The sequence below is a fragment of the Furipterus horrens genome, unplaced genomic scaffold, assembly GCF_987537825.1.
Source record: "Furipterus horrens unplaced genomic scaffold, mFurHor1.1.pri manual_scaffold_1, whole genome shotgun sequence".
Taxonomy (NCBI): Eukaryota; Metazoa; Chordata; class Mammalia; order Chiroptera; family Furipteridae; genus Furipterus; species Furipterus horrens.
The window spans coordinates 191,974,663-191,988,904 of NW_028327171.1; the positions used below are offsets into that span (position 1 = coordinate 191,974,663).

At 34.2% G+C, this 14,242-nt stretch overlaps 1 protein-coding gene across 4 annotated transcripts in view; it reads left to right on the forward strand.

Annotated features, from left to right (window-relative positions):
* Positions 1–9,112, forward strand: part of CARF (calcium responsive transcription factor) — a 53,859-nt gene extending 44,747 nt beyond the window's left edge. For 3 of the 4 annotated variants that reach the window (XM_090268509.1, XM_090268517.1, XM_090268529.1), the window contains 3 exons: positions 3,015–3,145; positions 3,516–3,882; positions 6,449–6,926. In XM_090268509.1, the coding sequence (XP_090124635.1) occupies positions 3,015–3,145; positions 3,516–3,882; positions 6,449–6,570 (620 nt within the window). In that variant the 3' untranslated portion in view covers positions 6,571–6,926. Of the gene's footprint in view, positions 1–3,014; positions 3,146–3,515; positions 3,883–6,448; positions 6,927–8,679 lie in introns of those variants that run through there. The other variant, XR_016509618.1, reaches the window with a different exon arrangement.
* The last annotated feature ends 5,130 nt before the right edge of the window (positions 9,113–14,242 follow it).

Consider the following 14,242-nt stretch of genomic DNA (forward strand, 5'->3'; position numbering starts at 1 on the left):
TAATAACCCTAAGATACTCTGATCAGGAAACTATTGTTCCTTTTGTACTGTTTGCTTTTTTTCATATGTTCTTACTCCTATATTCTCTCAATAGCCCAATCTTATTTCAACCCTTTTGTTCTCTCTTCTGGAAATGTCAATTGTCCTCTTGCGTGGCAAACTTCACTCACTGCTCAAATAACAATCTCTTTGGCTTTAATTGCTCTCTTACTTCACCCCCTATATAAAGTTAGGTATTCACCCTTTTGCATTTATCCCTTTATTTAACACGGTATCCTTTTGTTTACACATCTGTATCTTTCATTATGACTTGAGCTCCTCAGGGGCAAGGATTATATTTTATTCAAATTAATATACCTAGTTCATAGCATAATGCTTGCTAAAAAGTTAACACCTAAATAAATGCTTTAGAATAAATTTATGAATAACTATATACAATAAAATAAATCTTTATCCTTTGGCCTATTAACTTTTGAGTCACTACCTACAGAATAATTTTTGAATTATTTAACATTAATAATTTGTTCGGCACACATTTCACTCACTGTGATAAATGCTGGACATAAGAAAGAACAAGTAAGTTTCTTCATTTAATTTCAAAGTTTAGCAAGAGAAAAAGACAGTAAACAAATATGTTCTAATTAATTACTATTAGGAAAAGTACCATGACATAGTTTTGCAAAAGTGTGTGGGAATAGCAAAATTGTGAAAACTTAGTTGAGGGACTAGGGAAGTGACACTTAAAAAAGTGACTTTTAAACTAAGAACTGAAGAATAGGAATTTACCAATCAAAGAAATAGCATGTTTGAAGGCTAAGCAAGAGAGAGCTTGTCAAATTCAAGGAACATAGAGGTCAAATTGGATAAGCAAAACAGGTTTAGGAGGCTCTTTCAGCTGTCCTTGAAAGGTAACAGTGGTTCAACTACAGTGATAGCATTTATATTAGAATTGGAAAGATTTAAGAGTTATTTTAAAAGTAGAACTCAAAGGCCTTGGTTACTGACTGAATAGATGCAAGAAATAAAAGAGTGGGGATGGGGCGATTCCTACAGGCCCGCAGGGAGGACTGGGAGCCATCTTTCCCCTGCTTCCCTTGCTCCTACAGGCCGTTGAGTCAGTCCGGGAATTGCCTCTCCTCTTAACCCCCTCCCCCCTTCTTTTGGTCCCTCAATAAACCAGTTATTTGCCCCCCCCCCCCAAAAAAAAGAGTTGGGATGATCTAGAATGACTCCTGAGTTTCTTCCATGAGCAACTGACTGATGGTGGCATTTACTGAGCTCAGCAACACTGGCGTAATAGGTATTGGTGGCCAAAGGGCAGAGTAAAAAAGATCATGAGATCAGGTTTGGAAAGCTTGCATATCAGAACCCTATCTCTAGAGTGGATTGGGAAGAAGCCATATTGGGGTGGTTGAAGAGTGAATGCGAGATGAATGTAGTAGAGACAGTGTGGACTGCTTTTTTTAAAAGATCTTTTTAAAAAATCCTCAGCAGAAGATATGTTTATTGATTTTAGAGAGAAAGGGAGACAGGGAGGGAGAAGAGAGAGAGAGAGAGAGAAAGAGAGAGACGGAGAGAGAAAGAAGGAGAGAGACATTGATGTGAGAGGGAAACATTGATCAGTTGCCTCCCATACCTCCAGTGGGGATTGAACCCAAAACCTAGGTATGTGCCCAGACCAGAAATTGAACCTGCAACCTTTTGGTATACAGGATGATGCTCCAGCCAACTGACATGCAGCCAAGGCAATGTGGACCACTTTTTCAAGAAGTTTACTATGAAGGAAGTATGGGGTTGAGGGTAGACATTTTAAGACAGGAGCGATAGGAAGAAATAGATGGAGATGAAGGTACTTGATAGCTTTGGTGATGGTAAGTTGAGGAAATTTCTATCTGATAGCTTTTCTTTCCTCTTTAAGTAAGAATGCTAAGAATGAGAGATCTCAGGAAGGGTGACCAAGAGTTTAGGAAAATGGAGATTAGATAGCATTCCTAATATAGAGTAAGATAAACATTGTAAGGCTGTCAGATGTAGGTGACGGTCAGGTTAATGTTGATGATCATGAATTGGTATCCGTTGTAGCAATGAGTTTCTTATTCAAGTGGCATCTTGCTTCACATGTATAGGCACTGGCAGCCATTTTCATCCAGAGTTAGGATTTTACCAGTTGGGTATAACTAAAACCCAGAGATGCAAGGGAGGTTAGGATATTTGCAAGTGTGACTAAAATTATAAGCCCAGGATGCTAAGCTAGGTGGGGATAGAATTTTATTAGGGAAGAGGTTGATGTATCTAAAAAAAACTGAGGAATCAATTGCCTGGGGATTTACATGAGTCTGAAGAACAATTGTAGTAGAATATCTGAGCAAAATGCCTAGGAGAATAAGGGGTTGTGATCAGAGAATGGGATGTTTGAATTAGAGATTTTAGATGTAGAATAGTCCAGGGTATGACCATAGTAGTAGTAGCAGAGAGAAATTGAAGGACAATTAGAAATGAAGAAGCCAAGGAATATGAGAGTGCTGTTTAATCCTCTCAGTAGTCTTTTGAGGAGGATTCCCTTATTGTCCTCATTTTACAGATGAGGAAACTGAAATTTAGAAACTGGGTTAAATAGCATGTTGAAGGTTACAAGAAAAGTCAGTGCTTAAATCCATCCTAGAGAAGTTTAGGTATAATCCAGAATCATGGCATAGAAAATGGACTTGATTACAGTTACAGATATAGAGTCTTTCAGTGAAAAAAAAAAAAAAAATTCACTGCCTACTCCATCCTAAATTGAATTAAGTTTAGTAGAGGTTGAACCTAGGAATTTATATTTTTTTAAGTTCCCTTAGTGATTCTGCTTATATACCAGGTTCTGGAAATAGCAGACTAGATAACTTCTTAAAGTCCTTTCAAACCTTTGACCTTATTTTTTATTCCAATTCTCATAGTTAGAGTTGTAATAAAGTGTAGTATCCTGGAAGCCATAAAGTTTTTTGTTTTAATAGTTTGTTTTTTATATAATTTAGGAAATTCACCAGGAGAATCAACTTCCACTAAAGTGGAAACAAATCAGGCAAGGAGTTCTTTGTCTCCAGAACCAGCCCACTTGCTCTCCTCACTTTCTTCATTTCAGCCAAAAATATTCACACAACTACAGGTAGAAATTCAGTATTATAGCCAAATTTGAAGTTCTTTCCTTTCTTCTTCAATCTCCCCTCTTCTTCTCTTAGGGATTTTACAGAATTGTTATAGAATTATAATAATGATCAAAGATGTTTTCATTATTACTATCCTGGCTTTTTGTATCTTAATTTAAGATGATAATTTAAACAATATGTTTTGAAAATATTTGAGTTAACTGTGCATGCAATAAAATTTAGTTTGTACCTCTTTTCCTTTGGTTCTTGTTTCTGTCCTTGCTGAATATTTGTTACTAACTATACTCCTATATTTTATCCCAATTTTGTATCAAAAGAATTTACTTAATAAATTCAAACATTTTGATGTAACTCTTTTTGGTTTAAAAGGGTTTGCAGTTGCAACCAAGATTCGCTTCCCCTGATGGATCACCAGCTCTGATATCAGTAAATAACCACCCCTCCTCCAGTCCTTCAAGACTTCTGGATTCAATAGAAAGTGATGTAATGAATAATAATTCTCTACAGCTTGGTCAAAGTCATAGCCTTCAAACAGATACATGCCTAACCCAAAATAGTATTGCCTCTACCATGAGTAACCTTTCAGGACCAGATCAAAATCTGGTTGCAGTTGATCAGCTGGTAGATGTTGGAGATGTTGAGGATACAGAGAATCTGGAAGGAAGTGTTCATAGGATTCTGATGGAAAATGTGCAGACCATTCCAATACAGATTATAGGCAGCCATCCAGCTCTTGGTAAGTTAAAATCAAGTTATGATTTTTTTAGAACTTTTTGGGCTATTGTCACTATTACACTATAGAAAAAAAACTATCATTTCTACTCAGTGGGTTTATACCATATTTTTCGCTCCATAAGACACACTTTTTTTGTCCACCCCCAAAAGTGGGGGGAAATGTCTGTACATCTTATGGAGCAAATATTGTGTCACAGACCATGATATGTATTACCTCACCTTTAAGCGGTAGCAACAGCTGTTAGAAGAGGAAGCGGTGGGCCCATGCGAAACCCCTGTGGACACTTAAATATCCCACTTTACTGCTGAATTTCAGGGCGTCTGGTCAGTATGAAGATAGTGAAGAAAGTGGTATCAGTGATTGTGAGCAACTGAGCTTCATAAATTCTGACACTAGTAATGATGAGTTCTTTTGGTTCCCTGAAAACTAGAAGAGTACTTGAACCTTAAAGTCTCTCCTCGTTTTTTAATGACAGTGATGATGGTTCTTAATACCGCTGTTGACTGCTTTTCACTTTACATGGTTGAAATATTATTCTCTTATATTTTATTAAATATTTTAGCACACCATTTGGTTCATAATATTTTTTTTCTTGTTTTCCTCTTCTAAACCTAGGTGCATCTTATGGTCAGGGTTGTCTTTTAGTGCAAAAAATACGGTAGTTTGTAAATAAATCAGAACTATGAGAAAAGAAAAAATTTTCATGAGCATAAATATTAATAACTTTTAAACTTAATTTTTTTCTCTATTATAATTATTCATTCTCTAATTACCTAGTTTTACATGGAAAATCTGTGGTGATGTCAGATCAGAAAGATCATTTTAGAATGCATGAATAAAAGGAAAGAAACCTTAAAAGGAAAACTATTTAGTGTAAAGGTTATTATGGAAAAATTAATGTACACAACAATGAAACTAGAGTGAAGTGGGCAGATATAAAGATTAAAAGAAAAATTTTGAGTTATAGACATAAGTGTTGAGTTCTACAGAAATTGAAAGGGAACTAGTAACACTTGGAGACTTGAGTTTAATACATGACTGTTACATACCTTCACTTTGTAACGAACCCAGTCAACACAGTAATAAATTGTTAACTCCTACTTGAATTATGTCACTTCTTTTCCCACAAATTGTTCTGGACTGAGCACTGCTATGGGAAAAGAGTTGCAGTTTGCTTTAAAGAGCAAAATCTTCATAGAAATTATCCTTAGAAGATATATTTTTCCTCATCTTTCTTCTGGGTAAGGAAAAGTGTGAGATAGTTCCTTCCAAAAAAGATTCATTGTGTTTTAGATTTATTGGAAGTATTCCTTTTAAGAAAATTTATCCAGAGGGCTGTAGCAGTTGTCACTACTGAGGAACTTAAGTAGAAGAGACAGAATAGGAATATACTTGAATTAATCCTCAGAATTCCATAAAATAGTTGATGGTGTCCCCATCCTACAGATGGGGAAACCAAGGCTCAAAGAGTTTACCTCATTGCCTGAAGATCATATCTAGTAAGTGACAAAGAAGGAATTTAAATTCAGATCTATTTGCCTCTAAAGCTTTTTCCATTCTAACATGCTTCCTCCCTCTGAATTGGGATCTCTAATTCTGATGGCTTTAAAGGAGACCCTCTATGAATCAAAACTTGAATGATATATCAAGTTAGCTCAAGATCTGAGGGACCACTTCACCAGAATATTAATCTTATGGTCATTTAAATTCATCCTCTACTGGGTTTCTTTTTGGCTTGGGCTAAACTCCAACACACCTATATGTGACAAGCATTAGGTGTGTGACACACTTCTATGAGCAAATATAGTCCTGTTAACTTCAATTCCCTAAAGCAACTGCAAACCTGATATTCTTGAGAAGAGAGAAAGATTTTTATCTTAGATATTCCACCTGTCAGTTCATAGTAGTGTTGCTGGTGCGCTACATTTGAATTAATTTGGTTATACGTTCTTTGAAATCAGAATGGTCAGTGCATTCTGAAATATTTTAGATAAGCAAACACATAACTTGTGTAGAGCTATCATTTAAGATCTGGTATATTTTTCTAAAGTACTTAAGTAGTGAAGTTTCTTAGGGAGGGGACATTTTCTTAATATTTGATCACATATGGAAGCCATATGGGAATGGTAACACATCTGTGAATTTGTGATACATATGTGTGCTGTTTGTAAAACAAATCATTTTGAAATAATGGGAGGCTTCCTGATTTTTATTCATACATGCTTTTAAAAACAATTGTGGTTAAGTATTAGTTATTACTCTAATTTTATCAAATTATGGACTGCTTTTTTGTCCAAGTATATTTAGAGGAGAGTAACTTTATAGTTTTCTTGTCTCTTCTTTTTTTTCATTACTAGCAGTGTACTGAAGGAATTTAATGTGAAAGACTATTAAGATGTTAGAAGCACTAAATTCTCAAATACACCAACTGCTTTTCTAAATTACTCGGTTCTTTTTTCCAAACTACTATTTTATGCTTTGCTTCTAAATTCATATAATTCTAAAGATTCCAGTGTTATAGATTATATTAATCTTCACGGTTTTTCTTTTATGTTTGGTTTTAAAGTTGAAGAAAACCCAGAGGGTACCATTTCTGTGAACCAAGTTAAGCAAGAACCTAAAGAACCAGCAATGTCTATGGAAGCAAAAAAAAAAAAAATAGACTGTAAGAAATTATCTGCTACCTAAGTTATTGAAGCTTTTCATAATTGTACAACTCTGGTGACTTCTGATGTCATAGAAAAGAAGGTGAATATTGTCAAAGCTCAGCAGTGTAATAAATGGACAGAGGACTGGTTTGATGAGCAACTTTGATTTAAAACTGATATATTTGTTGCCAGTTTCATATTTTTACCTTTAGAGATATTTTACACCTCTTATTTTGTATAATTCTATGCTTTTGAGTATCTAATAAAGCCAGTATTTCAAAAGGTCATCTGAACTTACCCATGTATAGCCTGAACACAAATAGTTACCTAACTTATCTCCTGGAACTACCCAATTTTGGCTCTTAAAAAGTGAAAATAATAAAAACTGTGTATGTGTGTGTGTGAGAGAGAGAGATGACTTTTTTTTTTCATTTCTAAAAGAACTCGCTCCCTCTTTAAGTTGTGAAAAAAAATTTTTAATTGGCAGACAGGTGAGAGAAGATTTATAGACTGTCTCATTTGGAAAGATAAAATTATAGATTTTACTTCATAACACAAAGCCCAGCATTGACATCAGTGGAAACTGTGTAGTTACATTTTAGTTTCTTCCATTCTGATTTTTATACTTGCATATAGCATACAATAGCATACTATTGGTCATCTAGTAGAAATTTAAAGGCTCTTGGTAAGTACTGAGAATTTTAACTTGAATTAATCAAATAAACAACAGAAATAAATGTGTATCGCATGGATTTAGTAGTATTATAGTACAATTCTACATATGGGTAGGAAAATGTAGAAATTGAGAGAATTCCAAAAGAATAATAGAATTCCATGGTGTTTTCAGATAATTTGGAGAACTTTTGATATTAGCAGAGGATTTTTTCCTATTTTATATTGAAGATTCAGCTCTGGTTAGAAAAGAATTTGAGTTGTATTTATTTTTTTATGCCAGAGTTCTTACTGAATTGATGGTTTTAGAATTTATAGTACTTAAAGTACTTATAGTTTAAAATTTAGTTTATATTAAAACTTTAAACAACTGATGTGTTGTCTATATTTGCTTGTTGAATAAGTATATTTACTTCAAATACAAAATATAGGCTTCTGTTTTCTGGAAGGTTGGTAAGCTAGAAACATTAGTTATAATATTCAAGAAATCAACCTAAAGAACCCCCCCTCAAACCCCTGGAGACCATTTGTGGATATATTTAAAAGTAATGATGATTTCAAATGGATTTTAATGTTTAGTATTCAAATCATATGGAATATAATATGAAATTTAACAATAATACTTTACTCAATATGAGTTTTTTTTGTTTTTTAAGTGTAATTCACTTTAATAGTTTCTGGTATGTAACATGTATAATTATAAAACACTGTTATATTAGAAGTGGGCGGAATTTTAAAATTCTTTGCTCTTTAAATTTATACCCTATTTAATATAAAATTTATTATTTAAACACTTATTTAATGCAAAGTTAATATTCAGTTACATATATGATTTTTAATAAGACTTGCTTATCATTTTCCTAAGAAATGAAAATATTTGCTGCCAGCATTTAAAGAGTTAGGCTGCCAAATGTGCTATGTGATGCTCAGTTAAACACAACTGTTAGTTACCTCAAACACAGATTTCTCTTAGTCTGTGTGTAATTAAAGGGAATAAGTCCAAATTAATTTAGAGTTTAGTGTTGCATTGCAGGTAATGTTTTTTCATTTGTTATTTCTAGTTTTTATGGAAATTTTTAAAAGATTTTGTATAATAGATCTTCACCTTTCATTAATGAAAAAATTGATTATTAAATATTTTACCAATTGAACTATATTTCTTTGGAAACATTCCTTTATTTTTTAATGTTGAGTTGCTAAGGAGAAATGCTTGTTCGGATATGAACTCTAGTCTGTTACCAATGAGGATGAGAGATGTCCAAGGATTCAGACTTCGGCACTTGATCAAGAACAAAACAGAGTTTTAAATTTTTTCTTTCACATCATTCTCCATGAATGTCTCTTCTGATACCGTTCTTTTTTTTTTAATCATGAGGATGGAAAGTTACTATGCATCCTCCCCACAAACAAAAAACAAAAGAAAATAAAAGCATGAAGGAAGTTTAAGTCCCTAATTATATACTCTTTCGGTTTTTAGGTAGAAACTGGAACTATCAATATTTTCATGTAAGTATTTCAATGAGTAGCTCTTTAAAAATAGTTTGTAAATTAGTTTTTAAAAGCTCATTTGTCCTCTAAATGCATGTTCAGTCACAATGGGCCAGTATTGTATTTTAAAGGTGCTTAGCATCGCTTTTTAAAAGTATGTTTACATATTTTAAATATTTAGTTATTTTTTAAATGAGTAGGGCATTGAATACAAGTGCATAAAATTTTCAGTATATATGTTTGGCATTCTCCTAACAGCTCTACAGCAAAGTTTGACAAGTGCTCTTTTGTGTCATGTATTACAAGGTATAGTATCTGTAGTAGTAAGTTGGACATTCAGAATAAGCACTTAGAAATTCATAATTGCAGGTGAGCTTGTTCCTTCATTGTGGTTTTCAGTTCCAAGCCTCCAAGTGAACTTTATATATATATATAAAACAATGAAGTATAGATAAACATGGCCATGGTGGGCGTTTTCCTCAGCACTAATATTCTGTATAAGCAGTTAACGTACTGAAAGAAAAAGCTGGTATGTCTTCTACTACATAAATATTTTCTACTAAAAGTCTTGAAAGTGATTGAAACCAGATTTTGGGGTCTGGTCCTTCATTAAAGTTTCTAGTTTTGAGGCCCACTGGCTTGTATTCCATCTTTATATTCTGTCAAAATACCTACTTAATCATGTGAGTATGAGAAAGATGTAATTTAATTTGTACCAGGATTTTTTAAAAAGTTTTTCAAAATGTGTGTGTATATATATATATATATGTATATAGTAACTTAATGTATAGTGTCCTTGTTATAATGTTTTTTTCATTAAAATACATTGCTATTTTCCCCCTTAAAGTTGTTAGTTTTCTTTTTATACTTTCCTGAGGATAGTAGTGGTTTTGTTCATCTTGAAGATGCTGAATAAATACTCTTAATATCTGAAAATTTTGTGTATACATTTATGTTCAAGTTGGAACTTGAAAGTTTTTAAGTGTAACTACCAGTAACTCATGTTATCATTATATTTGGGGATATATATGTATTCAGTATTCTTAGCAAACCATCAACATTTTATTTTTATTTTTATTTATTTTTTTTTTTTCATTAATTTTTTTTTCTTTTATTTTTTGGTTTTTCAATTACAGTTGTCCCATTTTTCCCCCCATTGCTCCCTCCCAACCAGCCCACCCCTTCTCCCACAATCATATCCCTCCCCGTTGTCCATGTCCATGAGTCATTTATACAGGTTCCTTGACTAGACCCTTCCCTTATTTATCCCCCTTCTCTCCCTCCCCCCACCCCCCTATCAACTGCTATTCACTCTTTGTTCTATTTAGTTCGTTTGTTTGTGTTGTTCTTTAGTTTCCTGTATTAGGTGATATCATATGGTATTTTGCTTTCTTTGCCTGGCTTATTTCACTAAGCATAATTCTCTCTAGTTCCATCCATGTTGTCGCAAATGGCAGGAGTTCCTTCTTTCTCTCTGCTACATAGTATTCCATTGTGTAAATGTACCACAGTTTTTTGATCCACTCATCTACAGATGGGCACTTAGGCTGTTTCCAGTACTTAGCTATTGTAAACAGGGCTGCTATGAACATAGGGGTGCATAAGCTTTTTTGAATTAGGGTTTTAGGATTTTTCGGGTATAATCCTAGCAGTGGAATCGCTGGTTCAAAAGGCAGTTCCATTTTTAGTTTTTTGAGATAATTCCATACTGTTTTCCATAGTGGCTGCACCAGTCTGCATTCCCACCAACAGTGCAGTAGGGTTCCCGTTTCTCCACATCCTCTCCAGCATTTCTTGTTTGTTGATTTGTTGATGATGGCAATTCTGACAGGTGTAAAGTGGTATCTCATTGTGGTTTTTATTTGCATCTCTCTGATGCCCAATGATGTTGAGCATTTTTTCATGTGTCTATGGACCTTCTGTATGTCCTCTTTGGAGAAGTGTTTGTTCAGACCTTTGCCCATTTTTTAATTGGGTTGTTTGTTTTCTTGATGTTGAGTCGTATAAGCTCTTTATATATTTTGGAGATCAGTCCCTTGTCTGTGATATCATTGGCAAATATGCTTTCCCATATGGTTGGTTTCCTTTTCATCTTGCTGATGTTTTCTTTTGCTGAGCAGAAACTCTTTAGTTTGATGTAGTCCCATTTGTTTATTTTTTCCTTTATTTCTCTTGCCTTAGGAGAAGTATCCGTGAAAATATTGTTACGTGGGATATCTGAAATTTTCCTGTCTATGTTTTACTCTAGGACTTTTATGGTGTCACGGCTTACATTTAAGTGTTTGATCCATCTTGAGTTTATTCTGGTGTATGGTATAAGTTGGTGGTCTAGTTTCATTTTTTTGCATGTTCCTGTCCAGTTCTCCCAGCACCATTTGTTAAAGAGGCTGTTCTCACTCCATTTTATGTTCCTTCCCCCTTTATCAAATATTAGTTGACCATAGAAGCCTGGGTTTATTTCTGGGCTCTCTATTCTGTTCCACTGATCTATATGTCTATTCTTATGCCAGTACCAGACTGTTTTGATCACAGTGGCTTTGTAGTATTGTTTGATGTCTGGTATCGTGATTCCTCCTGCTGTGTTCTTCTGTTTCAAGATTGCTTTTGCTATTCGGGGTCTTTTTTGGTTCCATATGAATTTTTGGAGTATTTGTTCTAGGTCAGTGAAATATGTCATTGGTATTTTAATAGGGATTGCATTGAATCTGTAAATTGCTTTGGGTAGTATGGCCATTTTGATGATGTTGATTCTTCCCCTCCAAGAACATGGTATTTGCTTCCATTCATTTGTATCTTCCTTAATTTCTTTCTTCAATGTTATGTAATTTTCAGTGTACAGGTCTTTTATGTCTTTGGTTAAGTTTATTCCTAGATACTTTATTTTTCTTGTTGCTATAGTAAATGGTATTTTCTTTTTTGTCTCTGTCTCTGATATTTTATTGTTGGTGTACAGAAATGCCTTAGATTTCTGTATATTTATTTTGTACCCTGCTATTTTGCCAAATTCACTTAATATATCGAGTAGTCTTTTAGTGGAGTTTATAGGGTTTTCTAGGTATACTATCATGTCATCTGCATATAATGATAATTTTACTTCTTCTTTCCCAATTTGGATGCCTTTTATTTCTTTTTCTTGTCTGATTGTTGTGGCTAGGACTTCCAACACTATGTTGAATAGGAGTGGAGAGAGTGGACAGCCTTGTCTAGTTCCTGATTTCAGGGGGAACGCTTTCAGTTTTAGTCCATTGAGTATGATGTTGGCTTCAGGCTTCTCATATATAGCCTTGATTATGTTAAGGTATGCTCCCTCTATTCCCATTTTGCTGAGTGTTTTCATCATAAATGGGTGTTGTACTTTATCAAATGCTTTTTCTGCATCTATTGATATGATCATGTAATTTTTGTCTTTCATTTTGTTTAGGTGATGTATTATACTTATTGGTTTGTGAATATTAAACCATCCTTGCATCCCTGGGATGAATCCCACTTGATCATGGTGTATTATCTTTTTAATATAATTCTGGATCCTGTTTGCCAATATTTTACTGAGGATTTTAGCATCTTTGTTCATCAGTGATATTGGCCTGTAATTTTCTTTCTTTGTTGTGTCTTGATCTGGTTTTGGGATTAGGGTAATACTGGCTTCATAGAAAGAGTTTGGGATTTTTCCCTCTACTTGGATTTTTTGGAATAGTTTGAGGAGGGTACAAGTTAGTTCTTCCCTAAATGTTTTGTAAAGTTCACCTGTGAAGCCATTCGGTCCAGGGCTTTTGTGTGCAGGGAGATTTTTGATTACTGTTTCAATATTCTTCTTTGTTATTGGTCTGTTGAGACTTTCTACTTCTTCTTGATTCAGTTTTGGATGGTTATATGTTTCTAGAGATTTGTCCATTTCTTCTAGGTTGTCAAACTTCTTGCCATACAGTTGTTTGTAGCAATTTCTTACAAGCTTTTGTATTTCTGTGATATCAGTCGTGATTTCTCCTCTTTCATTTCTTATTTTGTTTATTTGGGTCTTCTCTCTTTTTTTCCTTGATGAGCCTGGCTAGGGGCTTGTCGATTTTGTTTATTTTTTTTTTTAAGAACCAGCTCCTAGTTTCGTTGATTTTTTGAATTGTTTGTTTAGTCTCTATGTCATTTAATTTTGCTCTGATCTTGATGATTTCCTTCCTTCTTCTTGCCCTAGGCTTTGTTTGTTGTTGTTCTAGTTCTTGTAGCTTTAGGGTTAGATTTTTTATTTGAGATTCTTCTATCATTTTCAGATATGCCTGTATTGCTATGAACTTCCCTCTTAGGAATGCTTTTGTTGTGTCCCATAGGTTTTGGGCTGTTGTGTGTTCATTGTTATTAGTTTCTAGAAATTTCTTGATTTCTTCTTTGATGTCATTGTTAACCCATTCATTATTTAATAGCGTGTTATTCATTCTCCATGAGTTTGGGTGTCTTTGATTTTTTTCTCTGAGGTTGATTTTTAGTTTCAAGGCATTGTGGTCTGAAAAGATGCTTGCTATGATTTCAGTTTTCTTGAATTTGTTGAGGCTTGTTTTCTGTCCTATTATGTGGTCTATCTTTGAAAATGTCCCATGTCCATTTGAAAAGAATGTATATTTTGCTTCTTTGGGGTGAAAAGTTCTATATAAGTTAAGTCCATGTGGTTTAGTGTGTTGTTCAATGCCTGTATATCCTTGGTGTTTCTTTGCTTCGATGATCTGTCTATTGTTGATAATGGTGTGTTGAAGTCCCCTACTATGAGTGTGTTGTTGTTAATATCCTTCTTGTGATCTTCTAGTATTTGCTTTATGTATTTGGGTGCTCCTATGTTGGGTGCATATATGTTTATCAGTGTTATATCTTCTTTATGGATTGTTCCTTTAAGTATTATGAAATGTCCTTCTTTGTCTCTTTTTATTGCCCTTCCTTTGAAATCCATTTTGCCTGATATGAGGACTGCTACCCCGGCTTTTTTTTAGGTCCGTTTGCTTGGAATATTTTTTTATATCCCTTTACTTTCAGTCTATGTAAATCTTTTGTTTTGAGGTGTGTTTCTTGTAGACAGCAAATGTGTGGGTCCTGTTTTCTTATCCATTCTGTTACCCTGTCTTTTTTCTTTTTTAATATTTATTTATTTATTTGTTTGTTTTATTTTTAAGTATATTTTATTGATTATATTGTTACAATAGTTCCAATTCTTTCCCCTTTGCTCCCCTCCGCCCAGCAACCCCTTCCCCAACAATCCCCTCCCCAAGTCCATGCCCATGGGTCGTACATACAAGCTCTCCTGCCTCACCCTTTCATATATTCTTCTTCTTTTTTTTTAATAATTAATTAATTAGTTAAATATTTTAACAATAAAAAATAACTCCCTCCCTCTCAGACTTAAGACCCTTTACAATCTTATAAAGGACAATGGACTAAGGTCTCAAGCTCCTCTAGCTGCTTCAAGCTGGACATGGTCGTCGTCCTACCTACCCTTGTGTCAAGAAATCCCTAATAAGAGTGGGGGTGTGGAGGGGAGGGTGGCCTTCCCACAAGGGGAAGAATCGTGCAGACTC